The 27,214-nt window shown below is 39.1% G+C and overlaps 1 protein-coding gene across 1 annotated transcript in view; it reads left to right on the top strand.

Annotated features, from left to right (window-relative positions):
- The window catches only part of pdia5 (protein disulfide isomerase family A, member 5), a 67,565-nt gene that overhangs the window by 1,901 nt on the left and 38,450 nt on the right, over window positions 1-27,214 (top strand). The window contains exons 2-5 of the mRNA XM_030429000.1: window positions 15,257-15,383; window positions 17,993-18,080; window positions 25,654-25,737; window positions 25,884-25,929. Of these exons, the coding sequence (XP_030284860.1) occupies window positions 15,257-15,383; window positions 17,993-18,080; window positions 25,654-25,737; window positions 25,884-25,929 (345 nt within the window). The remainder of the gene's footprint in view (window positions 1-15,256; window positions 15,384-17,992; window positions 18,081-25,653; window positions 25,738-25,883; window positions 25,930-27,214) is intronic.

Raw genomic sequence — 27,214 nt, 5'->3', positions numbered from 1 at the left:
AAAAATTACTTCAAAGTTTCAAATTGTAGCTTTAAAAGAGATGCAGCCCATGTCCTGTTCTGCTTCCTGTTGAGCAGCAGCCTTTGTAAATAAGGGTGGAGATGTGTGTGTTCATGATACACTCTACACCTTTAGACAGTGGCACTATTTGATATTTTGGCCCTGTGCCACAGCTCAACAATCTGTTTTGACACAATCATGATCATAATGATATCATGAGGTTGAGGTTGATGTACTGACTCGCAGCTTTAATTCAGCGTTCATACCCACAACAGATCACGATGTAGGATTTGTAGCTCATTTACACATAGTTCAGTTTGAAAGAACCAAAGTCAAATGGACAAGATAACATAAGCATAAGTAAAATGTCTATTTAACATTTGGTTATTTATGCATAACCCGTTCCTGTTGTGGATGGAAACACCCTCAAATGAAAGTTTAAAGTTAGCATATAACCTCATAGGCAAGTCTAATGTGTTGGAATGTAAAGCAATAGAGCAGGTGTTGCTGTCGTTATACATGATGACTGCAGTGTATGTGGAAAATGATGAAGCTCTCAACTCTAAGGGGACGCAAAGTTGTCATTTGTACATGACTGGCAACATGTTGAATGTCAGTGAACGTTGCCACATTGTAAAACTTAAACACATACGTACTGTATGTGAATATGATGAAGATGAATTGTGTAGCATGATGATCAGAAAAGTCAAGTGACAAGTTTTGAAACATTTTGTTGGTCGATTTGATTTTACGATCAATAATATGTATAGCAATTTTGGGATATTTAATCGAACTTTCAAAGAATAACAATGCCAAACAGAACAAGGTTCCAACTTGCTGGTGTTTTGGTTTTTACCTTTCATTTTACCTTTTAGGTTTTTGACATTTGGTCAGACAATACAAACACTTCAAAAATGTCACTTTGTCCTCTAGGATATTGTGATAAGCACTTTTTTTATAGTATTTTTAAACATTTGAAATGTTTAATAGAAAAACAATGATCAGCAGATAAATGATGATGGAAAATCATTATTAGCTGCAGCCATATGAAACATCAGTATTGTTTTAATACTATGACTAATTATGTCCTCATTACTTTCCACTACTGACCTCATTGCTGACCAACAGCAGATGTGTCCTGTCAGTATTACTATAACTATAACTATACTATATACTATATACTATAACTATTTCATCCAGACACAAAAACACACAAAACAAACTGTGTGCTTCACTTCCTTATGGCTGGTAAACTCAAAATGTTGTGTCCCTGGCAATGATAATAGCTCTATTTTCAGGGCTGAGTAATCGATATGTGTGACCCTACCTGTGTTTATTGACATTCACAGACTCACAGAATAAGCAGAGTTAACAGCAATGTGGGGACTGGCCTTTATTGATTTGTCCCCTAAAAACAGATTTTATTGGCAGGTGATCCTCAACAGGTATTTCAGACACTGTGCACACACACACTGTCATTATCACACTTAAAAGTTGATAAAAAAGTTCACCTGTGTCTGTGTGATTGCAAACATTATTATGTTGATTTCCTGATTGCTTTTTATCTGAAAGAGATGGCTTGTTTTTTTTAGACAATTTCCTCTTTTTACTCACTGACTGACAAACCGATGAATGCCTTTCTCTTGTCTGTTAAGGCCCCCACACTCCTCCCAGACTCAAACCAACAGCCAACTGCCTTTATCCGACCACTCCGTTGCCTCTCGTCTTGTCCGCTCGGCAGAAAAGTTGCATTGAACATGCCGCTTTGATGTGCTGCCAACCCCTCAGTAGTGTGTGTGTTCTGCGCTTGCGTGAGATGCAATAAGCCTCCTTAATAGCAGGTGGCGCTAGTCTCGTGCCAGTTATCCAAAACATGAAAACAGAAAATGATGGAACAAAGTGCATAGAAAAACAAAGCGCACACTGTATTCCGCCCTCCCACACACCGCGCTGATTCGCTAGCACACCGCCAATCAGAGTGGTCATACAGCTAGCACACAACCAATCAGAGTATCCAATTGCTCAGATGGCCAACAGCCAACCTTCTCAGACTTCGCAAGTTGAATCGGAGCAGATACCGTCTGCGTGGTTCCAAAAGTTTCCAACGCAGCTGAACACACCTAACAGATTTGTTCCCGAATTTTGTCCGAGTCTCCCCAAACGCTTCAGACGGCCAACAGTTGGGCCGGTGTGTTTCAGGCTTTAGCAGGAGGCTCGGGCCGATAACAGATATTTTCAAATAGCGAGATATGTGCTGTCATTTTAAATCTTCATATTCACAATATTGAATATCGAACAGCTGTGTGATTCTTCACCTGAAAGGAACTGCTCTGACTGGATTTTCATTTTATGCAACTAATATTGCAGGCTTTTCTGTTATGTTTGCAATTAATTTCAAAGTTCTTATTCAGTATTATTTTGTTATTTAATAGTGTTGTATGTGTTGGAAGAGGCGATTATATTGTCATGATATTTGAGTAGGAACATATGACGATGTAAAAGCCCAAGCCTGGCTGGTAGTTTGTAGAGTTTAGTTTCTGATTTAATATTTAGTTTCTAACATGTCCACAGAACCAAAGGTCATTGGTTTAACATAATATGGAACAGAATAAGCAGTAGGTCTAAATGTTTTGCATTTTCTTGCAATTTATTATAAGATTTTCTGATAGTTATCTGATTCATCAAATAAGATTTACAAGTGGTAAAAGTAACCCAGCTAAGCTTTACTAATTGTCAGTGTAAAAAAGTAATAGCACATCTCGAAGTATATGACATACTTTTGAAAAGACAAATGGCTAATCTAAAAAAAACTACATTATACTTATAATTTTTAGGTTTATACTGTAAGTTTACTTGCATTAGTGTTAACAAAGAAATGGGTTTACTTCACACAACAGTTCCACTGTCTTCTTACACTGCATTAGTCCACAGCCACAGTGGCAGAAAGCCCAAACGTTGTTAACAAGTACAAATTCTCAAATACTTTGACCTGTGATCTACTGAGCCCACAGAAAAGAAGTATTAGAGCTAAAGTAGGCCAATCATAACACTCAGGATTAAAACCAAACTGCACACAAAAACAAAGAAAGTCTTCCCTCCAAACATGTCGAAGGATGTTACAGCCAATTCAGTTACATCCCGTCTGACTTAATGTGATAAAGTGTTTGATTCCCCACAAACTGTTCTACTGTGTACATTTGGCCTTCCTGATAATGATTATGTCCTCAAATATTGTAAATATGCCTCCTTTTAGCAATGAGCAGTCAGTTTGGAATCACTGTTTATTTAACAAGAGAAGTCCAAGTTTTAATGTTGTATGAACAGAAGCAGTTTTGTTATAGTCCATAATTCTGATTTTGGACCAGTAAATGTCTGAAAGAATGAACAAACACAATTGTGAATCTGACTTGACATCTGATGCTATCTGTCAGTACTTGACCCAGTTTTCTTACTCTATTTGTGCAGACCCATTTTGATGAGTTACAAAGAAGTATTGAGGTCTGATAACAGTCTCATCCCACAACAGAGGCTTGGTACCGTGTCAGTGGGCCTCTCCTCTCCGCTGACTTCCATTGCTTGTAGCTGAAATGCGATAGTCGTTAAAGCCACTAATTGATTGCTCCGCTGCTCATTTGAGAGCTAAGAAGCCTCTAAATTAGCACTCTGTGTGTGTTATCGGATGCTGCGTAGCTTCCTTTACAATGAGTCAGTCCACACACACCTGACTGGCTCATTAGTCAGACAAATCTCAAGGCAAGTGCTTGACAAACACTGGTGTGATTTGTGCTGATTCAGAACTGCCCCTAGAACTGGATGCCATTTATTAAGCAGATTTGTCAGAGCAGATGGAGGGTGTGGGCTTGCAGGCGGGGGCTGGGCACCTGCTGCTTAGTAAGCGCCACATTCTTTACAGTAATGTGACGGGACATACCTTTATGGCAGATAAGGAAGGGCGATCTATAGCGCACTAATGGGTTTCCTCTTAGTATTGAGTCTGAGTTTGGCCTCAGTTCTGTAGTTGCTAAATGCCGTGTTTAACCTTGCAGTTACAGTTGTCATATGCGTGGTTGTGGTGTGATTGATGAGTTAGGAGTTTCAGATGGATTGCACTGATGAGAAAGGATTTTCCCTGAGAGGTAAAACTGGGTGCATGCAAGTTGACATTTAAGATGTTGTCTAATTGTGACCTCCATCAGAGAGCTGGCGGCTTTAGTGGCATTTGAACAGAGCACATTTTGATCACTGTTGCAGTGCTGTGGATTTAAGGGGTTAGTTTTCACTTAACTCTAGCCTTTTGTTGTTATTGCCCATAAATTATATGATAATGACTTCTCACAGATGTATCACTGAATAGCACTGTATACACTCTAGGGGTGGAAGGAAATTTCTTTATTTGAACATGCATCATATTTTTCCCTTGAAAGATTACATCTGGATGTCTAAAAGTCATTTATCAGAAATGTAAATCCATTTAGCAAAATTTTGAACGCCCTTCACCAACTGGACGGGTAACATTTGTGTCGTCCTTACTAGGGATGTAACGGTTACCGGTGTCCCAGTAAACAATGGTAAAATTCCCGACGGTGAAGGTTTCTGTTTAAGTTTTAATTACCATGGTAACCGCCGCGGTCGGGTAACCACGGTGTGGAAATATCGCGGCGCATGCGCAGCGTGCAACATGCGCTTGTTATGTAGTGAAGAAGACATGGCGGAGGGAGGACGTGATAGTAGCAGCCCTCACGGCATTTTTTCGCCTTCAAAGAGAGCCAAATCTGAAGTCTGGGCGTATTGTGGTTGTTATAAGAATGCTCAGGACAGCTGGTCGAGGATGGCAGCCCTGTCTGCAGGAGCTGCGAGAAGAAAGTTGTTGCGAGGGGTGGCAACACATCCAATTTACTTACTTTCACTTTACGACCATCACCTGCAACTGTTCAGCATATGCAAGGTAAATTAACCTCAAGCTTGTGTGCATGATGTATGTGTATGTCGAGTTTTCTCTGTCTAATTTGCTGTTGTCACCAATGTAAACTGACCAGATAGTGGTATAACGGAACGAAGTTGATCCGTGATTTGGCACGTTATCTGAACCACTTATTAATAGTAGATTTCACTTTTTAAAGTCGACCTAATAATTCCCCAAATATTGATGCAGAGCTGCAGTGAGAAGGATTTGAAACAAACACATACTGGGTGGACTGAGTTAGTGAATACAAACTGACTGAGATGACTGACTTTCATCTCAGCTCCGTTCACTGGAGCAGCATCTACCTGTGGCTCAGCAGCATCGGACCAATCAGATTGACCGAGTCCATTGAAAACAGACGAGCAGGCAGACAGAGAGACAGACAGTCAATATATAAGTAATATCAGAAATGTATAACACTTGTGGATTATTTGTAGAATAGACTATATATAAAAAATAATACGAAATGGTGAATATAACAAGTGTCTAGATAGAAATAAGAGCCAAAATAGAGTATTCATAATTAATTTAACAACAATAATCCTTTTTGTTTTGATCTAAAAAATTATCCAACCTGTTCCTCACAAAAGTGATGTGATCTTAATTGTGAGTTTTGTGATCTGTTGGTTGCACCCTTAGTATTAAGTAACAGTGACAGTAATAATTAATAATGACATTTTCTATTCATTTTTTTCACAGAGAGGGTCTGCTGGCCAATCGAGTGCTAATGCCACTACAACTCATTCTACCTCTGTAACGCAGACATTAAAGGACACGTTTCAAAAACAGGCTGCCTCATCACAAAAAGCCAATGACCTATTTTGCACAGTTTTGATACATTCTTTTATAATTATTTAATGTTGATTTTGCAGTGTTTTGTTAAGGTTTTGGATTTGGACTATTTCAATATATAATAAATATATTTAAATATAAATCTTGATGAAATTATTTAAATTTATCAGTGTTTTTTCAACATTTTGAAGACATTCTAAAAAATACCGCGGTATACCAATAGCCGTGATAATTTTGGTCACTATTACCGCGTTGTGGAATTTTCATACCGTTACATCCCTAGTCCTTACATTAAAGGGTAGGCTACTTCCTGAGGATGGCTGAGTGTGAGCTAGGGCTGTCTTTCAAATTTGTTCAACTGAAGTTGAATGCAGACATCGCCCCACCAAACATAACCGCTCAAACAGAACGTAATTTGTTTTGTGGGGGCAATGAGATTTTTTAGTCATTATTTTTGTGACGTTATCAACTCTACAGCCCGTCTAACATCACATCTGTCAATTTTACCCCGCTTTACCTACTATCTCTTCGGTGACAGGCTTGTTATGCTGTCAACAAACAGTCTTTTCTTTCATGACTTTGCCATTTACAGTCCATAACTCAAAATACTTCCACACACTGCCTTTTAGATGTTTTGTTGTCATTACTGTCCGCTCAGGATGCTGTTGTCCTCCATTTTAGTAACAAAACAACCTGACATAAGCGTTGGCTTAGTTTGCTCGTAAGTCAAGCTGATAGTGATGTTTCAGCGCACCCTCTGCGATTTTACAAGGCAAAGTACAACAAACGGCCTAATGTGCTATTAGACTACATTACAGGTTATTACAGCTCTAATATGAACATTTCAGTGTGAGTGTGAGCAAAGCTAATGGTAAAGTAACATGATCTATTTATTTTAACAATAAGTTATTGCAGTAGTCACACACAAAATTTTGATGCATCAAGTTGCATCAATAATCATTTTATAGTAGCATCATAGTGCTCTGAAGGTGCCACTGCTTGGGTTCAGTTTTTGTTTAAAATGTTTTATAGAGGTTGAATCATGGTAATTTTAAAAGCTGTAAATTGTGGTGCTGTTGAATTGTATTGTGTCATCAGAGGTCAGTATTATGTCATTAAGCGTGCTTTTTATTTCTTTTTAAGGAATATTGTGTCACATATTTCACAGGTTTTTACCTCCTTGATTAATTTTATAAGTTTCGCTTAATTGCTCACATATTAACAAGTATATCATTTATGCTACACGGTATTAAATTGTTGCCCAAATCGAATTGTTAAAGACAAATAACTAAGCTTTTCTCTTGGATTGAGTTGCCAGCTTGTAGAAAGGAATTGCCTCCAGCTTTTGTTTACTGAAGAGAAAAATGCATGACTTCTCCTTATGCCTTGTGTGCCTCTGTCTCATATAGCATTCCTCATGTAGCCAGATGTAAATGTGTGAAATTTCTCTGTGTGTGTTTCACCAAATCATGCTGCTCCCTTTGTGTCTCATCTCCATTGATCGGCTTTGGACCAATGAGCCTGTCACCCAGTGTGTTTTGAGGAGCTAGTGATAATGAGAGAAGACGGTGTTGTGAAGGTAGAAACACTGCATTGTAATGCCCTCTCCCAGTGATGGCAGGGTGGAAGGAGCTTCCAGAGCTGTCGTTGTACACAGCTGTACACAGTGATTGGTGGGGTTTGTGTCTATCTGTCACCTGCCAGCTGAGACGGAGGGGCAGAGGTCAGAGAATACTCAGATTAAAAGCTTTGCAGAGATAAAACTCTATTCTCTAGCGTACACTACATCTAACTGAACAATATCTTTTTTAGAATAGATTTTACTCTGTTGACAAGATTTATAGATTTTTAAAGATTATATAAGATAAAGTGTTTTCTATTACTTTTGGTTGGAATAATATTAAAATAAATCAAGCAATACAGTTAAGAATTTCCTGAACAATGAACAGAAATTTGAACCACATGCCTTGCATTTTATACTCAAGCGTTTATTTGTGGTGTTGGTCTTTTCATGGGAATTTTTGTTTATAAAGAAAGAGAATGTCACCAGCCTTGATCATAGATCAGTGACAGTGATCTATGAAATTTTAAATCCTAGTGTTTCCCAGTTGACACATTTTGTGTCAACAATCAGACCCTACAGTAACATTTAATTTCCAGTTTTTAATCATGATGGGAAATGTCAAAACTTTCTTATATTAATACCAACTTGAAATAGATAAATCAATTAAATAAGCTTTCAATGGACAGTGCTAAGGCTATGGTTCTCATATTGCTGGAACTAGTGGTGTAAATCTTCACTGGCCTCAGGATTAGATTCAATTAAGAATCAGCTGTCAACAATTCAAATGCAAAACAATCCTCGATGCATTTCACTGTATTGCATCCTCACTGATTTAATTCCCCTTTTATTCAGAAAATCCTTCCAACAATCAGTCTTTAGAAGTCTACAAAAGCAGCTTTGAGATGAGACATCTATTGGCTGAGATCACAGCCTCTTTTTTATCATTGGAAAATTAATTCCATTTCATTATTATAAAGACATGTCTTTGCGCGTGACAACAGCTTTTGCCGTTTGTCATTATTTTTGACTATGTAAATAAACAATAAATTGAAAAAATGTTAAATGCATTGATCAGTTAGCAGTGTTGGGGGTAGCACTTTATAAAGTAATCCATTAGAGTACTCGGATTACTTTTTGTTGTAACGAGTAATGTGGCTGACACTGAAGTACTCTTATGCATTGCTTTTCTGAGTAGATAACCCAATAACACAACAAGTTACTTTTTAATGGCAGTAATCTTGTAAAGTAATGAGTTACTTTTAAAAGTAATGTTACCCAGCACTGTCAATTAGTAACAACTCACTGTAAAACCATCGACTGCCCACTGGTGTGAGCTGCATCTTGTGTTCCATTATAGGCTTTAATCAGCCACTAGGTCTTTATAATGGACCACAGTAGACTGGAGAGTTCATGTTGGGTTTAGTGCAACAGCCATGCACATATTCATGGATTTGGCATCCCACTTAGTGATGGGAATATTTGAAATTCCAGGAATAAAATAGATTATCATACCCTCAGTGTTGTACATTAAGATGCATACATGCATTTTGCTCAGAGGCTGTCAGCCCTGATAGCACTGTGAGGTCAGTGTTTGTGTTAGATGTGAGAAACTTAATTTGTGTGTTCTTCATGAAGAGGGTTCTTTCCCCTTGAATCCACAGAAACTGACCTTCATTACCATCAATAAGTGAAAGAGTAAATCCATCGTCTCCAGAACTTACCACCATAACTAATATTTGAATGTTGTGTTGAACATTTGTGCATCAGTGACGGTTTAAATTGTTGAACAGCACGGTTTGTTTTTGCATTTTGTTAAATGTATGTTTTTAACATAAACATTTATTTTGAAATATTATACTTTATAAAAAAAATTGCCATGTAATGTCCTGACCTCAAAGTTCTGAAACCTATATTCTCTTTAAAAGAAGAAGCGCCAACAAGTCTATGTGATGTAATTGGAGGGGAACTTAAATGCTGAGTGATAACTAGACAAGTGTTTTGATTAAGGCTGCTGTGATCTGATAAGATCAGAGTCATGCTCTGTAGCTCTCATGTCTTGCTTGCGTTTATCATTTGCAGTTCAAGTTGAAAATCTTCCATTTATTGTTCAAGGCGAGCAGTCCCAGGAAAGAAGGGAGCACCATCACTGAACACATGATACAAAAACCATGAAAATAAATTGGATTCTCATAACAGTTGATTTTATTATATTTTATTTTTTGCTACCCTCACTGTTAATATCTCCTGAATGAACTCTGCATAACACTGATGTGCTACATTCATGTTTTTGGCTGCCTGTCCGTATTAAATCCTCAACCATGCAGTAATTCAGTTTCTGAATGGGCCTGTCACTGTGGAGAAACTGTCAGCACACTCTAGCTATTTCTATTATTGCGCTTCTGTCACTGAAAGATGACGCATGCTTCAGTTAGTGAATGAATCACATCATATCACAGCCATCAGCAGTGTTGGCTTGACGACAGCATCAGTGTCGTTCCCTGCTGGCTAAACTGCAGGTGTTGGTATCAGTCGGTGTATTTCATGCTACAGGAAGTTCTTATAAATGTTTTTGTTTGTACATTAATGTAACTTTGTTGTTTTCAGATGTCCCATATCATGCTCATTTTCAGGTTCATGCTTTAATTTTTAGGGGGGTTTTTTTACACATAAGCTCAAAATTAGAACATCAGATCAGGATACTCTCCACATTTGCTTTTGTTCACACATGTTAGTGATACTCTGTATGGTTTGGACGAGGGGCGGCACCTGGGTAGGAGACTACAGACTTCTCCGTACTGATGACTGTTGGGATTAATACCACATGTTTTTGGACATATCAGCAATATAAACAGAAGAGTGGAGAGGAAGATACAGGCAGACAGAGAACAGAAGAAGTTGAGCAAGGAAAAATTCTCCAGATGTTTTTGCAGAACAATAAACAGCTAAAACACAATTTTGGGCATGTCCCGGTGTACGTTTGAGCAACTGATTAAACAAGCACTAAAGCAGATGATTACACACCGTCTCGACACACTTCACTCCCGACTATTGTCTGCTCCCTACACACACGTGGCTCACCTGGACTTAGGACTAGGGATCTGGCAGGGTGAAGTCTGGAGAAAATGATGCATACATTTACTATCACATACAGCTCCTCTGGATAAATCCAGAGTTATGACACATTTATGAAAGGAGCTTATGTTTGCACGCGTCAGTGTTAATACACACATTATTTTTCTCATACTGTCGTTGTTGCAGCACCTACACATTCATCCGTTGTCGGAATGTTTAGTTTTAGCTCCTGTCTCTTTAAGACTCCCCTCCTGAAAGCCCTGCCTGCTGTGATTGGTCAGCTCCCACAGGCTCCTATTCAGTCCAATGAGAATTTATCACTTGGCACATACACCCAAAAAGTTTTGTAGTTTCTAGGTTCACTTCCTGATTATAGAGCCCACTGAAATGCAGAGTAGTTTTTCTCCTGCGAGCCCCACCCGTCAGTACCTGATCTGCCTATGGACTTAATATTTCAACGACATCCCACTTTTTTTGTTTAATCCCTTTTCTTAGCTTAAGGAAATTTTTACAACTATGAGATCTCTGTGGATCAAATATGATAATTGGCTCATAATTGACCTTGTTTCCAGTTAAAAGTGCCCTGTCAACAGTGTTACAGACCTCTCTTTGACAATGGAAGTCTATGGGGAAAATGTTTTCCGTGCCACAGTGGGATTTTTTAATACATTGCTGTGAGCAATTACTTGGCAAAACTGGAAGTAAGGCTGAGTGGCGCCACTGTACCCTGGTCTTAATTGCAGATTCATGGCGTTTCCACATCAGCTCTGGAGGTGTTTTTGCAACCACAGCCGTGCTGGTGTTGCAGAAGAAGGCAGTGACTGTATAGATTTGACATCACAACAACAACGGAAGTTCTGGGGCTCATTTGATGACACAGTTTCTGAATACATGCTCTGTGCATTTTTCAGTGGACTGAGAATTAAGATGTGTTCACAGAATTTATATAGCTCCTAGACCTTTAAGAGACTGTAAAAGTAGACGACTCCTTATTTATTTTTCCATCAGTATAACTTATGCAAAAACATTTTACAAAAATAGTAATAATAATAATAATAATTCAGCTGTTTTGCAAACAGATCTTTGTCCCTGTTCAACAAATTATAGTATTGATCATAATCCCTTCGTGAAAATTTCTTCAATTAAAGAAAGACTAAATATCTGAATTTGCTTGGACAGACATTGTCAGCCCAGAAACCTAAATAAAGAAAACTCTATGTGGAGCAAACATTTCCTGCCTGAAAAGTGGCTCTGTAAGGCTTGATCCTTCCAAAAGATTTCAGCTGAAGAATTTGAGGAATAAGCCGAGGCAGTTCAGCAGTTAAAATGCACTCCAAAGGTGAGCCAGGGCCACGTCACAAAATAACTTGTGAACTTGTGTGGTGTTTTTCAAATAAATATTATAGGGTATTTACTGGAAAAAAATAAGTGTTATTTGGAAAATAGTTTAGTTCTATTTCGATATTTTTTTCCTGTGACTCTGCTGCAGCTTCTGGGAATTACCGAGTATCACATTTTTCAGAGGCTCCTCTCATGTTTGCAGGAGGTGAGTTTCTGATACTCTATGTTCAGTGGAGTTTTCTTCCCTTTAAGCATCCTCAGAGAAAGGGTGGTGCTTGTGCTGTATATGAAGCCCAGAACAAGGTCATGTTTACATTATGTGAATGTATTTAATTGTGCCATCTTTCACAAAAGCTATATGAAAACCCTTAACCCTTAGCCTATCCTTATATTATAAGGTTTTGAAATAAAAACAACATAACTAGATTGTTTCTGGGATCCATGTTATCTAAACGTTTATATTTTTACTTCCCTCTTCAGTTTGGTATAAGGCGATATGGCCTAAAAATGTAATCTCAATTTACGATTTTAATCCATTTTTTTTCCTTCTCAAGAACAAACTTCAAATTACGAAGAAATTATTAAACGCATTGCATTTATTTTAATGCTTTTTTTTAAAAACTAATTTGCCCTGCTATTGTAAACAGTGTAGCTTCGAACTCACTTGAAAAAATAAATAAAAGTGCATCTTTTTGAAAAGAATGTGTCCCTTTTTGATAAAATGTTTTTGTAAACATGAATTTAACATGCCCAGTTGCTTGCTGTTTTAAAAATAGATCAGTTTCCATATTGGTATTGATAAAGTGTTAACATAACTTTCATTAAACACTTTATTTTGCAACAGATGGATTTTGTTTTGTATATCCCTGAAGATATGTAAACTAAATTAAACATCTGCATGCACTGCATAGTAATCATCACATTTTGGTAGATGTAGAGGGGCTTGAGGTGTGTGTTTGCTGTCTTTTTTCTTTTTACACATTTTTGACCAGGAAGACGAGCCTTGTAGCACAAACCTGGGGTCAAACATTTTCAGCATGTGGATGAACCTCCGGCTTTTCCACTGTATATATGGTCACCATATCTTTAGCGATAAGCACCGTGACTGCATCCGTGAAAGCTGTCCACCGGGACCCTTTCTTCTCATACGGGACACAATGATTAAATGATTCCACTAATGTTGGCTACTTTTTTAGCGGGTGTTTCTGGACTGCCGTTGTCTTCTAGTAGTGAACAACAAGTGTCCCACTGTGATGCATGTGTCTGTTTGAGAGGCTGAAATAAAGGTGTCGGTCCGCTGTCTTTAGTTGCAACAGCCTTTAAACAAACTTGGGTTGGGTTGTTCATGGTCCGACGCCACAAAACCAAGCTACTAACGAGACAGTGCTTTTTTAGGAACAAACTCTTGGTTTGCTGCATGTTGTTGTGTTTGTTTCTCTGTGGAAAGTAAATGCAGTGGGAGGGCGGAGCCCACTATGAATTATGGGAGCTCATTGGGAGTGGCGGCGGAGCAAATTAAAGAGAAAATCGATTTTATTTTTAACCCTAACCCTTAATCACAAACTCGAATTAGTCGATTTTGTCGATTTATCGGCCAGCCCTAATTTGAGGTTAGATAGTTGTTGTAACTTTTTAGCTTTTTAGAGGGAGCAGCTAAGTAAGAATCCCGTTCAGCTGCGTCATTTTAGTCCTCATGGACATCAGACATCACATTTCCTTTCTAATTGGGATAGGACAGCCTGACATCTATTCTCATCTCTTCCTAATTTTGCCCCCAGCTCCTTGCTCTACTCTGGATGCCCACCTATGCAGACAAATGTCACCTACCCTGCTTCTAATTAGCCTACCCTTCACAATGCGATTTACATGGGTCTAAAGGCAAATACTGACACTATTTGTGATTATCCTGTTGTCAGTTTAGCCTAATCAGACACACATGACTGGTTATTAATTGTGTAGTATACAACAATCCGACAGACAAGGTGAATGTCATGGTCTCATTAAAATACAAAGTCCTGCTGGTTACCTTGACATCACCCACCGAAACATTTGAGGACCGGCTCAATGAATCTGGCAGAGATGTGAAGGGCCCCAATACTCCACTGCCCAATCTCATCAAGCACCCACCCGACATGTCAGAACAATGGAGGCCCCAGGTTGCAACCCACAGGACCCAAAGGATCTGCTGCTTAACATCCTTGTACCAGACACCATAGGACACCCACTTGGGTCCCATGTCCATGCCTCAATGGTTCAGAGCTGCCTTGCATTAGGCAGGCAGTTGTAACATTGTGGCTAATCAGTGTGTATACGCAACCGGGCACTTAAGTTGACTGTTCATCCTTTTCGTAGCCCTTTTGACTTCCTTATGATCATTTTCAAAATGTATTGATGTGCAAAGTGTAGTGCTTTTAAGATTTCCATCAGACTCGCCTCCAAAGAGCATCCAGTTAGGAATTAAAATTAGAAAATTAGCCTGCTTTTGCTTGTTTCCGTTCCAGGTGATATCAGTCATCATGCAGGATCCGCTGAGCGGGCAGACGATTTTTGTTGTCTAATTCAGTTCTCCGTAGGCAGAGAGGAAGGGCTTTTTAATGAATGGTGATGGCACAGAGACGATTAGAATGCACAGAATTAACTTCATATGGCTTGAGTGTAATCACTCCTGGTTTTTTTTCCCCCCTTAGTCGTCTTTGATTAAAGTGCAAGCCTCTCAATATGGGCTTTGTTTTTCATATTACATGTTTCACACCATTAGTCCATCTATTGGTGTCTGGAAAGTGGAAGTAGCCAGTTACACTAATGATGCAGATTGCCCACCTGTTATTACTTTGAAACCCCCCTTAGTGGAGGTTGATACTGAAAGCAACATCCTGTCCTGCTTGTGCCATAGTAGCTGAAAAGAAATCCATAATAAGATAAATGCAGCGTCGAAGCTCTCGTCTGGTTTTCCGTGTCAGTGTGAATATCATTTTCAAAATGATTTTATTTATGGCAATTATGAGTCACAGCAAAGAGGTAAGACAAGCAACCAGAGCTGCCGGCCCCTGCTGCCACTCTGATGTTCTGACTGTGAGCGATATGGACTGCTGCAGTGTTATACGATTGTAGCTCTGCTTCTTTGCATCAAACTCACAGTTACATCACACTGATGCTGATTTACAGTATTTATCTGCCACATCAGCAAGTCCAGCCCTGGCACCGCCCCCTGAAGGTTCATTAAACCAACTGTATGAATTTGTTGGGCAGAATAAAGGTTGTCCTAAGAATTGGGATAGACTAAAGCTCATAGTGTTAATGGTTAAAGGTAAAAATCTGGGGAGCATGAATGCGCAAAATGAAAATGGATATAAGTCTGACCAGTAATGTTTGTTTGGTGTAACATTGCCTGGATACCATTTTGTATGATATCTGAAACCATGAGATTAAAGTATAAAAAATATAGAATATCTGATCGTACATTTAATGCCAGCTTCCAACAATTTACGTTTTGTAACTGTGTTTGTGTGTCTGTGTTTCATTAGGTGTGGCTGCTACCGGTGCTGGAGGCAGTGAAGGTTTCTCCTCTCATAGAGCAGGTCAGCGACCACAAGGACTTCAAGAAGCTGCTCAGGACGAGAACCAACGTGCTGGTGCTCTACACCAAGACAGGTCAGAGAAGATAACCACTCATTATGGGTGACTTCTGTTTAAGGCTGTAGATTTTACCAGAATATACACCTTCTTAACAGAAACTATATCAGAGATGTTAGATCTCATTTAGTAGCCAAAGTTTCTCTGTGAACATCCATCGTCTTTGTCGAGGGAGGCGCAGTAGTCCTGTCAGACCGTCATAGATAATTGTTGTATCATCTCTTTGACTCTCAAACAGCTTGTCACTGCAGAGGTCATTACGGAGCACTAGAAAGCCAAATGATTCAATGTTATGTCACTGATATTTCACAGGCATACAGTCTGTTAACCAAAATGTCGAACATGCATTTTATTTTTAGATCAAAATTGTCATACTTTAATTTCATGAAGAGCTAGTTAGGCTTTTTGTGCTGATGTCATTATGTACTTGTGCAAGTACATAATGACATACAATTATAATCATTTTATTATAATCAGAGAAGGTGAGTCATCAGTAAGCCACGCAACATTTGCATCCTTACAGCTGAGGTTTTTCAAGGAAAAGATTATCTGTGCCTCAGGAGAGGATGGACAATACACTTAGGACTGGAACCTTTCCACTGTGTCACTACATGTTAGGCGTTGTTCCAAAATCCTAGCTCAGTCAATAGACACTATATGAAGTTACAGTTGTAAGATGACATGTAAATGACATTTACTTCAATTACTGGTGAGTAAATACACCACAGACACGATTATCCCAGTATTTTTAATATCAAGCTAGCACATTTACATAGCTGGTGTAAGAGAACTTAATAGAAATGCATTATTGCAGTTAGTCATCTTCAGAATTTGTGCTTGAATAATTAAATTGAATAATTCTGTAATTGTGAAACATTAAAACATCAACTTAATTCAAATTCCTTTGGTCACCCTCTGTGTTAATAAAGAGCAGTGGCACAGTGGCACTCTTCCCAAATCTGATTTAGTAAATTAAAAAAACATTTTACCACAGTAACTCAAGATATATTTAGAATTCATATTTTGTGCAGCTTTAGCCAGAAGCCAGCTTTATAAAGGATGATCATGGTGGTGGAGCTCAGTAATGACCTAGGAAATGCTTATCTTATAGAAAGTGTGGGTAGTCATTAAATAGCAAATAAAACACTTTATGCAGTCATAGAGAGTTATAAAACAGCATTTTGCTCTGACCATTAGGGAACCCCTAATGTACCCCAGTAGATTTTAATTCTGTTTTCATTAGCATATTTCTGAGAAGGAGTGGAATGCACACTGCAGGCTTGTCGAAGGAGCTGCCTGATATTACTTCTCAATAAGCAGCGCAGAACTCTCAGAGCCCCACAGCCACAGATTTATTTGTTTCATAATTCATGGCTGATATCAGCTAGCGTAAGGGCATTGGATAAGACTTCCATGTATCGAGCAGAGGGTCTGATTGATCACAGCTGCTCCCCCCACACACACACACATTCCCTCTGTAAAGACAACCAAGGTTCTTGTCATGCAGGTTTTCTGCCGTGCTGGTTTAATGTCCTCTCCTCTGACCACTCTAACCCTATCACATTCATTCACCCTTTTAAGAGACAGTCTTGCCCCGTCCTTTACTCATCACCATCTGACCCTCTGCACTCAGGAACATCCCTGTTGAGTTAAGCTCTGGTTAATGCCCATCATACTTTGACAGTGAGCGTATTAGGGAATCCACCAGCCACTGTCTGCTCGCCTCCTGCTCCATACATGATTATAAACTGACACTGAATTGACAGATGTTTTTGTAACCAAACCGGTGTTAGGCGGGACCCTGGGGAGACATGGCTGTGCCCCTTAATCTAAATATAGCCTTGGCCTGGAGCATCAAGAGGAATTTTTCTCCTAATGCAGTGACTAAAACTCATTTGGTTTCAGGGGAGGTATAAAAATGATGTATTGTGTTACACAAGAACTAGAATATTACTCTTTGTTTACTTTACTGGCCAGAATCTACTTTGCTTGCCATATCTGATAAAAATCTGTCATATTACTGTGTATTGTTGTAGCTGGTACAGTTTATCTCAAACTAGTTTCTCGTCTTTCTTAATACAGAAAGCAAACTGCACAGCTCAGCCATATTTTCTCTCTGACATGGTAGATTGTGTAAGTCTTCGGTTGTCATGAGCTCTCCATGTCTTCCTTGAATGAGCTCACACTAAATGTTCATTGTGATTCAGAATATGGTAGCACATGCAGCAGGTACATATTGCAGAAACATACCTGCTGTGCTTCCCCAGTTTTACTGAAAAGTTGGTCTGCTTCTGCAGAGTCTTTGTTTCACCATATAATCCTCCCATCCCCTGCTTAGTCACACTATTGTAAGATGTTGAAAGCTAATGTAACTTAAACCGCTCCCTGAACCCTTCCACTGAAAGGTATGAGAGAACCCTCTTCCATCACCCCACCATTCCAAACTCAGTGATCTCTTTCTTCGGTACTTGGTGCTTTAGTATGACACCGAGCTTCACTGTAACTTAATTCCTTTTCGCTGTGTCTGACATGACAGTGTCCTCTGTGTCTCCAGGCTCTGGGATGTCGTGAGCTATTGAACGGTTTTGCTAACAAGGCTGACCATGGTTTATTCTCTGTGTCTGTAGCTGCATCAGGGGACTCCCACCTGAAACTGCTATCAGATGTGGCCCAGACAGTAAAGGGCCAAGGGACTATTGCCTGGGTCAACTGTGGGTAAGTAATGGGAAGATTTAAAAAAAAAAAAAAACACATTACAGGACTTCCGTGTCGAACCTTCTTCTCCCTCCATCACATCCATTGACTCCCTGTCTCTTTCGACATTATGGCCACTTTTGTCCTAAGAATTTTCTGACAGCAGTTTTAGAGGCAGAGCAATTTACTTCTCCCAAGAATGTCTCTGCTGCCATCCGTCTACGCAATTTATGGCTTTTTCGCTGTGGTGTAAACGGCCTTGTTCCACTGGCTCTATTGTTCGGGCAAAATTTGACAGGAGGCCACTCACTTATTGAAGATATCGAAGCTTTTGGTCTAATGTGTTAGATCTATTTTACACCGTCTGAGTTCTCTTTTTTTCAAGGTTTTCATTGTGTAAATTTGATCTTATGATGGTGAATTAATTATATTAAAGTAAGTTAAATATAATCAAAATCACCATCTAGCCAAGTGCAATATCAATAAACCAAGAAGTTACAGCTTTTTGATCAAGCTAAAGTGTGCAATAAAACAGCAGTATGATAAAGTACTGTGATGCTGAAGAGCAAGATTTTGCACACTTTAAAGTTAAATGCCTGTTTTTCATTGGTTTTGGGAAACTTTCTAGTTACAATTTGTTATGTCTTAGTTCATCGCATATCAGTGATGTCGTCCTGCTTTGTGTGTCCGGACAAAATATTCATCTTAATCCTCAATACATATGTATTATTTCACAATTTGAAACTCTGAACTAATTTCTGACATTAAAAACTCAGCCAAACTTAACAAAATCTACCTCTCCATAGGCTGTCTTGTGATAGTTTGCTTCTTGTTCTAGGATTTTGAGGAGGACTCCAATGATTGATTGATTGAATGATTGCACTTTTTAAATAATTCTGGTTAATTGCATCCATTTAGCAGTAGTCCACCCAAACCTGTTCCAGGTAGAATTATCCAGGACCTGATGTATTGGTTTCAATGCTACTAGTTGATTATGTCAGAAAATTAGCTCAGAGAAGTTTGACATTGTGAAATATTATATGTGTATTGAGCTGAGGAACTAAGTTAAGTTTGTGTCCAGACACACAGAACAGGATGCCATCTCCTATATGCAACAAACCAAACCATTACAAACTGTAGCATGACAATGTCTGGAACCCAATGAAAAAAGGGCCCAATGGGTATCATCCAGATAGAAAAGCATAGCAGAAATAACTAATAAGTTGTTTAAGTGATAATTGAAATAGTACACACTCATCACTGAATGTTATATTACAGTCTGTGAAAAGTACGGAAAGAATCGCTAATTTCAAAAAAATGATAAACGATGGAGTGATATAACATCTTTGAATTTTATATATACATGCAATGAATATCAACACTTTCACATACAAATATTTCAAGGACATTTTAACAATCCCTCTTGGGAAAATCTACAATTGAATTAATCCAGAAAGTTTGTTTTTCATCTGTAAAGCTAATTTTAGGCAGATCTATGGTACTCAGTTTATCTATGCAGGAGCAAATCATTTGTAGATGTGACAGTAGTACATAAACACTACACAGAGCTACATTAATGCAACACAGAACTACATAAATACTGCGCGAACGCTCGTCAACGTCAGTCCGGGGGGGGGGGGGGGACACGGACAGATGGTCATCAACTCCATCAGCCGGGGGAAGGACGGACGCACATCGGCGTCAGCCGGAAGCTCCTAGCCGTCAACCGGGGGACGGACGCTCGTCACCGTCACGCGCGGAGTATAGCGCCGCTGACCTAGCGGTATAGCGGCGCAGCGCCACTGTTCCACCGTCTGGGGAGAACCCTGCTTAGGCGGGAGGCAAAAACGCTTGGGCGCCGCGCCTAAGCCGTATAATGGCAGGGAAAACCCTGGAGTTGGCATGGAGTGACCTAAATGTCACTGAGTTTTGGACAATGTGACTGTGTTTTTCATGTAATAATCTGACATTACATAGACTATGCCATAAATCCTAATCATAAATTGATAATGGAAATATGAATCAGGTAGAGCCTTACTTGAAGTATTTATTGATTCTCAGTGCTGCAGACACAATTTGGTCAATACCAAAATGTTATTGAGGTTTAATACCGATTGTCAAAAAAACAATGGTTCATAATTCTGCTGTTTTTTATGTTTTATATCATTGTAAATGTAACATTTGAGGGATCGGAATGAACAAAACAAGCACTTTGAAGACGTTACCTTAAGCTCTCATCAGTCAGAATTGTTATTTCCTGTACAATTAGTCAATATGTCAAAAAATCTCACATATTTCTATAAATCTATCTATCTAAGTCAGTTGGAGCTCTAGTCGTATGGAAAATACTTTTTTATCTTTGAAGTTTCTGTTATTATTTTTGTACTCCACACACTCTCTCCCCTGAAGGCAGAACAATTCATGTGTCATCTGTCTCTGTGGAGCACATCTATCTCAGCCCACACTGTCGAACTGTTTACATTAAGCAAATGCTAGAAACTCCCAAGACACTGGCAAGAACTGTTTTCTCTAAGCACAGCCAGCTTTGCTCCCCAGTGATCTGACTTTGGCTTGTTGTTCTTTTCTGCCCTTCCCGGTATTCAGTTCCACTTACTTTATTTCATTCTTTTAATACCTGTCAACCCATCAACTGCATGAGCCGTCTTCTTCTCCAGAGAGGAAAGAATGTATCACGAAACAGGAAACTGTGTGGAAGGCAGTTACTCCCCTTTGACACCTAGTGCTCATTGCAGCATTCACAATCTCTCTCAAGCTTATCCGGGATCGAAGACCAGGTGGACCGAAAGGAAGAGAAACAAAAGTCAAAACAGTCTGAAGGAATTGTTTGAATGGTTGGTGTCAACTTTTTTTTTTTTTCAGGAACCCTCCATGATACATGTCCTCTTTTACCGTTTACCTTTTTGCCTCGAGTATCCTCTCTCTTCCTTCTCCAGCAACTTTTGCAGGCTTGAGAGTGTCCTAATGCTAAGCAGAGATTTATAATGGGCCAGATTCCTGCCAGGGGAGCTAGAGCGAGCTGGGTTCATCACTGTAGGACACATGGATCCGGTGCCAGGTTCCGTAGCGGAGCATTGTGCTATTTGGCATATTTCTCCTCCATTTCAAATGGGCCGGTTCCAAATCGAAGCTCCAGCTGCGAGCCCATGGTGGACAGAGGGCTAGAGAGAGTAGAGCGCATATCACAGCGTGAGAACGGTCAGCCCTGCCAAGGAAGAGGGCCACCAAGGCCAGAATGACACACTTTGAACAGATGACAGGGACCTGAGTGTTGGCCAACAGAGATCCGCCATAGGGAAGGATGATCTCATACAGGAAGGGAGTATAGGACTGCCCTGTCCCCATTCCTCTGGGAATTAAGAACAGACATGTAGCATGCTAAGAAACGTGGTCTTGTTTGAATGAATAGGACTAGCAAAGCACAAACAAGCACAGCACGGATTAGGATTTGTGTTTTGGTTTACAGTAATAATCAAATGGCATGCAGGGCTTCATCCTCTTTACATGATGAATCTCTTATTAATCCTTTTAATAAGGGACTCTGTTGACTTTGGCCTAATGCAAAGTTTTGGCTCTAACTTTTTTTTATGTGAACAAGCCTTCAATCTAAGAAGTGCATCAGCCTGTGACATCAAGTACAGTCATGTATACCTAACCAAATAATATATTGAAAAAGTAGAAGAAAAGGTTTGCACTCACTTCCCAGTCTCGGAATTTGTCTTGTTTTTTTGTGGGTTGGTTTGTCAGCAGGATTACATGAAAACTATGTAACTGATTACTATATTTATTCTATATTTTTTCTCACATTCTTCAACATTGTAAGAGAGGGTGTTTTTCAATATTGTAATTAACCGTCTCAGGGGATAATGCATGGATCCCAGTGAAAAAGATCAGGTGTATTTAGGTGGCTGATGAATGAGTACATTTTGATGTGGATCCTCGATCTGGTGAGCTTGAATTATGGTTAAGCAGGTGTAAGTGATAAAGGGGTATCAAGTTTAATATTGGATGAAGCTTGATTGAATTAAATGGGACTGTTTGGCCTAGGTAGAGGTAAGCGTTGTGCTGAGTGACACTGAGATTCTAGTGTTGGAAAAGGCATCAGAAAGAGCACACAAAGGCTTCAAACGTCTTCAGTGTGCTTCAGTTCTGGTTTAATTAAACTTAAACACATAGGTTTGACGAACATTTCAAACGGTTACAATAATCAAGTGATTTCTGAGTTCTGGGAGCATGGGGCATTGTTTCAGGGACGGGACAGGTCACTTGATCATTCAATCAACAACAGGCTCTAAACAAAGCAACAGTTCAGCCATGTTATGTATGACTTTATTTTAAGGTTAAAACAAAAGTTATTGCACTCCAAATCAAGGTCAAAAAATGATGGAGGTTAAAAGAATTGATTATTTGGGTTCTACTTTAATAATTAATGTTATTAATTTCTTTACTAATGAAGTTTGCTCATGGAAAGATTGGTTAACATGGACCAGGTCAGTGAGTGCAGACCTTTTCTTCTACTTTTGTGATGAGTAATGCGTTCTCTACCAGGATTTCATTGCCTCCTCTGAACAGTCTTAATGTTAACAATACACGATTACAATAGTTTTTCTTGGCATCTAATGCACACTTATAGTTGATCTTCTCACCACATCTGTTTGTCAGCACCTTATAACTTCTCATCAGCCCTCTCCTCCACTCAGCCTCCACTTATACCATCATACTTCACAGCCAAAGACCTCTTGCTCGCAGCAGCATCAGAGCTTTGGCGCTGATGCACCAACCAATATTCCCCAAGAGACGAAAACACAGCATTTGTGCTCTTCCGGTGGACGGGCCTCTGATGACTTGTCTTTCCTGGCCTTTGTTCTTTCTGTACTGAGCATTAGCCAGTGAGTCATTCTCACTTCTCCAGGCTTCTGTTTGTTCTGATATTAAAGAGCACTGCTTTTTCATTGGTTGCGTCACAGAAACTACAATTTGGAACATGATGACATGCAGTCTTTTTCTCTGAGTCACATTAACTGTGTATGTGTGACCAAATGAGTAAGAGGACCATACCCATTGTTCTACGGGTCCATACCCAGGTGTGGGGCCCATTCACATTCCTCCAAAGAGTGGCAGTTAACAAAACCGAGTGGAATATCATGTCAGCGCCATCAGTGCTACTTTTGAGATCCTTTGTACATTTGCTCTGGGTACTTTAACTGTCAAGGTATTTTTAAATAACTGATATTAGCAGTTTCATTTAAAAAACTGTATGAATGTCAGTAAGAAACCCAGGCAGAGCTGTGATCAGTTACAAAGAAGACAATGACTTTGTGGTGGTCCAACACCTCTCTAAAGCTGTTGTTATTGGTGCTTCAACTCAGAAGTGCATTTGAGCTAAGTTCTTTGGCTCATGATCTATTGGGGCCATGAATATTGAGATCCAACATTCCTGCTACATTAGATATTCACTGACAACCTATCCAGAGATGAGTGGAGTTATGATGCCGAGTTATTATTTTTTGTTGTTGTTGTAAAACAAATATAAATAATATAGGTTTGTTTTATGGTTAAGTATGTCATGTAAATATGAATGTACAACAGTACCAGATCTGAGGTGTGGGTAGATTGTGATCACTATGCTGTGCAGCAACTTATGGTTACTTTTATTGTTGATAATCTATATTGTTTCATATTAATGAAAGAAAAATAGAAATGGTGAAAAGTCACATCCCATCACATTTACGCAGAATCCAAGGTGATGTCTTCAGTCCGATTGTTTTACTTAATTTACAATCCTATAAAATGGATAAAAGCAGGAAATTGTTGCATTGTTGTCTCTGTATTGTGTTCAGCTGTGAGTGTGCAAGTCTGACTTTCATCAAGATTGGTTTCACTTAAGCAACTATCTAAACAAAGTTATGCAAGGTTGTAGCACATGGCATATCGGAGAGGTTAGGATACTAAGAGGTATCAGCTACTCCAGCCTCAGTCTGTTCACCCTGCTCCTTCACCCTTGGAAAAGATAGAGAAGTGTCTTCCAGACCACCAGACTACAGAGCAGCTACCTTAGCACCTACCTTTTAATGATTTATAAAGCATCCGTTTATATCATTTTGCTTTTATAAGTTTCATAAATGCTACAGCTATAAATTTTTTGTGCAGTCAGGTTGTAAAATGGTTACTAAATTGATCTTAGTCTTGAAACTACCAGCAAAAATCTTTTTGAGAGAATTTCTACCAGGGTCCGTAGTTTACCTTTTAATGTTTAGACTTTACTTGACTTTGAGGCAGACTTGTGGCAATGTTTCAAGGAGTCGGAAGCAGCAGACTGGTCTTGAATCGGATGACTGCGCGTCATCTCCAGATACATGTCAAGGTCACATCTGCTCCTGGTGTGCCCCGACTGGTGCCATCTGCCTTCATGAGTCAGCAGAATGTGGCTCTAAGCACACAGTCATTACCTGCAATACTGTGGATCAGTACCCTCACACACAGATTTAGAACTACACTGAACATACAGAATATTCAGCTCACTGTGGTTCTTGGAGCCATAATTGAATTCCCCCTCTTTGAATATGTTAGCATCAGACCTTCTCTCCAGCAAAGATCTCTCTCATCTCCCTGCCTCTAAATGAATGCATATTTTCATTTCACGTTATTACAGAAGGGGAAGAGTGCTTCATTCCGCTGATAATGCTCCACTGTAGCAAGTGTGAAGTATGCGTAGGTGGCTCGATGCATATTTATTTCCTTTCCAACTACGGCTTTTTTTTCAATTACAGAAATAAGCCCCTATATGTTGTAATATTTTACATAATTTGTGTATGCTGACTTGCTGTACAGTGCAGGTTGTAATCAGCATAGCAAATATTTGTGTGTGATTACTGGAACTGATAAATCAAGCGGGGAGCCTTGTTTTATAACCCTGTACATGTAATTAGATTGATCTGATGAAATGTTAATGCAGTTACGTCTTCATGCAGCGTCTTCTCTTCTTTTTTCAGAGTTCAGTTCGCTGAGGCTTTATTGTAAACACATTGTGACCGAAAAACATGTAGGCAAAGCACATTCTTAATCGGAAGATAATAGTACATTATACAAATGGTGAATAATGGTGGCAGTACAGGTAATCAAACAAGTAATTACTGAACAGAACGGTAATAATGGATATAAGTATTTAAACAAGAAAATAATGCTTTATATGAAGAGATTCTGAGATGTGTGAAAATTGTCGACACACCAGGAGTTTCACCAAGGAGAGTTTTTACAAAGCTGTTTTGTTGGAAGGAAAGGAAAAACTTAGTTTTCTATGATGAATCATTCCAATAGCAAATTGATGATTACAAAGTCTGTGAAGTTCAGATTTGTCTGTGCATAAAATTTTGATTACGGGGCTCTTTGATTAGAGGGCTGTTTGAACCTCTTTGAAGTGATGGATAACATTCAAGTGTTTTATCAAGCCAAGTGATTTACTTTATACATTTTGTCCAATTTAATCATTGCATCTTTTTTATTTTATTTTTGTAGAATCTCACAAATAACCAAAACGTAACTTTTTATACTTTTATTTTCCATCTCTTTACATCAGAGATTCAGAGGGTCGTAAGCTCTGTAAGAAAGTGAAGGTGGACCCGAGCTCCAAACGCGGAGGAGCTGAGCTGTTGCATTACAAGTGAGTAACCAGAAACTCAGCTGGCTGTCAGACACTTCCACACCTCAGTGCTTTATGGAGAGTAATGCTCTGTCCGCAGCTTAAGAAGCATGTTGTTCACAATTTACTCCTGGTGTTGTGAGCACTGTGCCTGGTGTGTCTTGCAGAGATGGGACGTTCCACACGGAGTACAACAGGCCGGCTACCTTCAAAGTGAGTGTGCAGCTGAAATTCTGTATTCTTCACATGAACTGTCAGCTCGAGTGCAGCAACATGTTATATGTTTGTCATTTAATTTGTTATTATTATTATTTATTATTATGGGGTTTTTTTTGTAGTTTGACAAGAGCAACTTCACGTCATGGAAAGTTTGTTAATATGCCAGAAAAATTAAGTGCTTGAATTTATATATTTTGTGTAAAGTTCTTTTGATATATTTTGTTAGTAAATATGCTGCGTTCAGCTGTCTGATGCAGTTTTCTTCCATCACTTGTAACACAGCAGCACATTCAAGACATACGTTCAAACCTCTTTTTTGATTGTAATCTGTGAGCTTCTGTAAAGCCTGCAGCAGTGTTGAACAGTAATTAACCCTAATCCATGTCTCAAGCTATTACATGTTTGGTCCTTGGGTTTGAGGGAATTGGGCCTGGGGTGTCTTGGAAAGACATCGAATTAGATATTTTTTTTTTAGGTTTTATTTGTTAAAAATGGCTTTCTTTAAATTGATCTCCACATCTACATGAGTTTTCCACCGAGCGAAATTGTATCTTGTTCCTACATGAGTATAATGGTATAAAGACCAAAAACTGAGCTAAGAGAGAGTAAATAGCGGACTTGGATTCATTAGATGGCAAAACACATCACTCCAAATGTATGATAATGTTGCTCTGTAACTGCTGAATCTGTAAATAGGCAAACCATGTTTGACTGAGCATAAATAGTGCAGACACCAATATTCATAGAGCATATGAACCACACAGCAGCCATGTTTCATTATGTAGATTGGCAAACTGACTGTGAGTAACTGCAGCTTGTTAGATTTGCTGGCTGCACTTCTTCGAGCCTGAGAAATTGATGGTCACCATCTAAAATGTCCCCCTCTTTCACAACCAGGTACAAAATCGCAGGTCTTCCGTTTTGACATTTTGGAAAATCAAATTGTTGTTTGGATATTAAAATGATAAACTGCTCAGCTCTATTTAAGATTCTCCGAAATATGTAGAACTGACTTCTTCTATTGGTTTCATTTGAATGAATGAGGAACCCATCAAAAGGAAATCTGGGAGTTATTGCTGTTTTGTTTTTAATTTTATTATTCTGCTGGCTCACATTTCATTCCCTGACAGATGGAAGAGCCTCTGAGACAATAAAACACCAAAAGTTTCAGTTTAAACCATTACCAAGTAATGCTGAAAATAACATCACAATGATTAAATATTCCACCCATGTCCACGCTGTCATTGTTATAGCACGGCTGAATGAAATACTTCCTGCT

Source organism: Sparus aurata, chromosome 9 (genome assembly GCF_900880675.1).
Source record: "Sparus aurata chromosome 9, fSpaAur1.1, whole genome shotgun sequence".
NCBI lineage: Eukaryota > Metazoa > Chordata > Actinopteri > Spariformes > Sparidae > Sparus > Sparus aurata.
The sequence above is the reverse complement of the archived record's forward strand: the minus strand, read 5'-3'. Positions and strand labels throughout refer to the sequence as shown.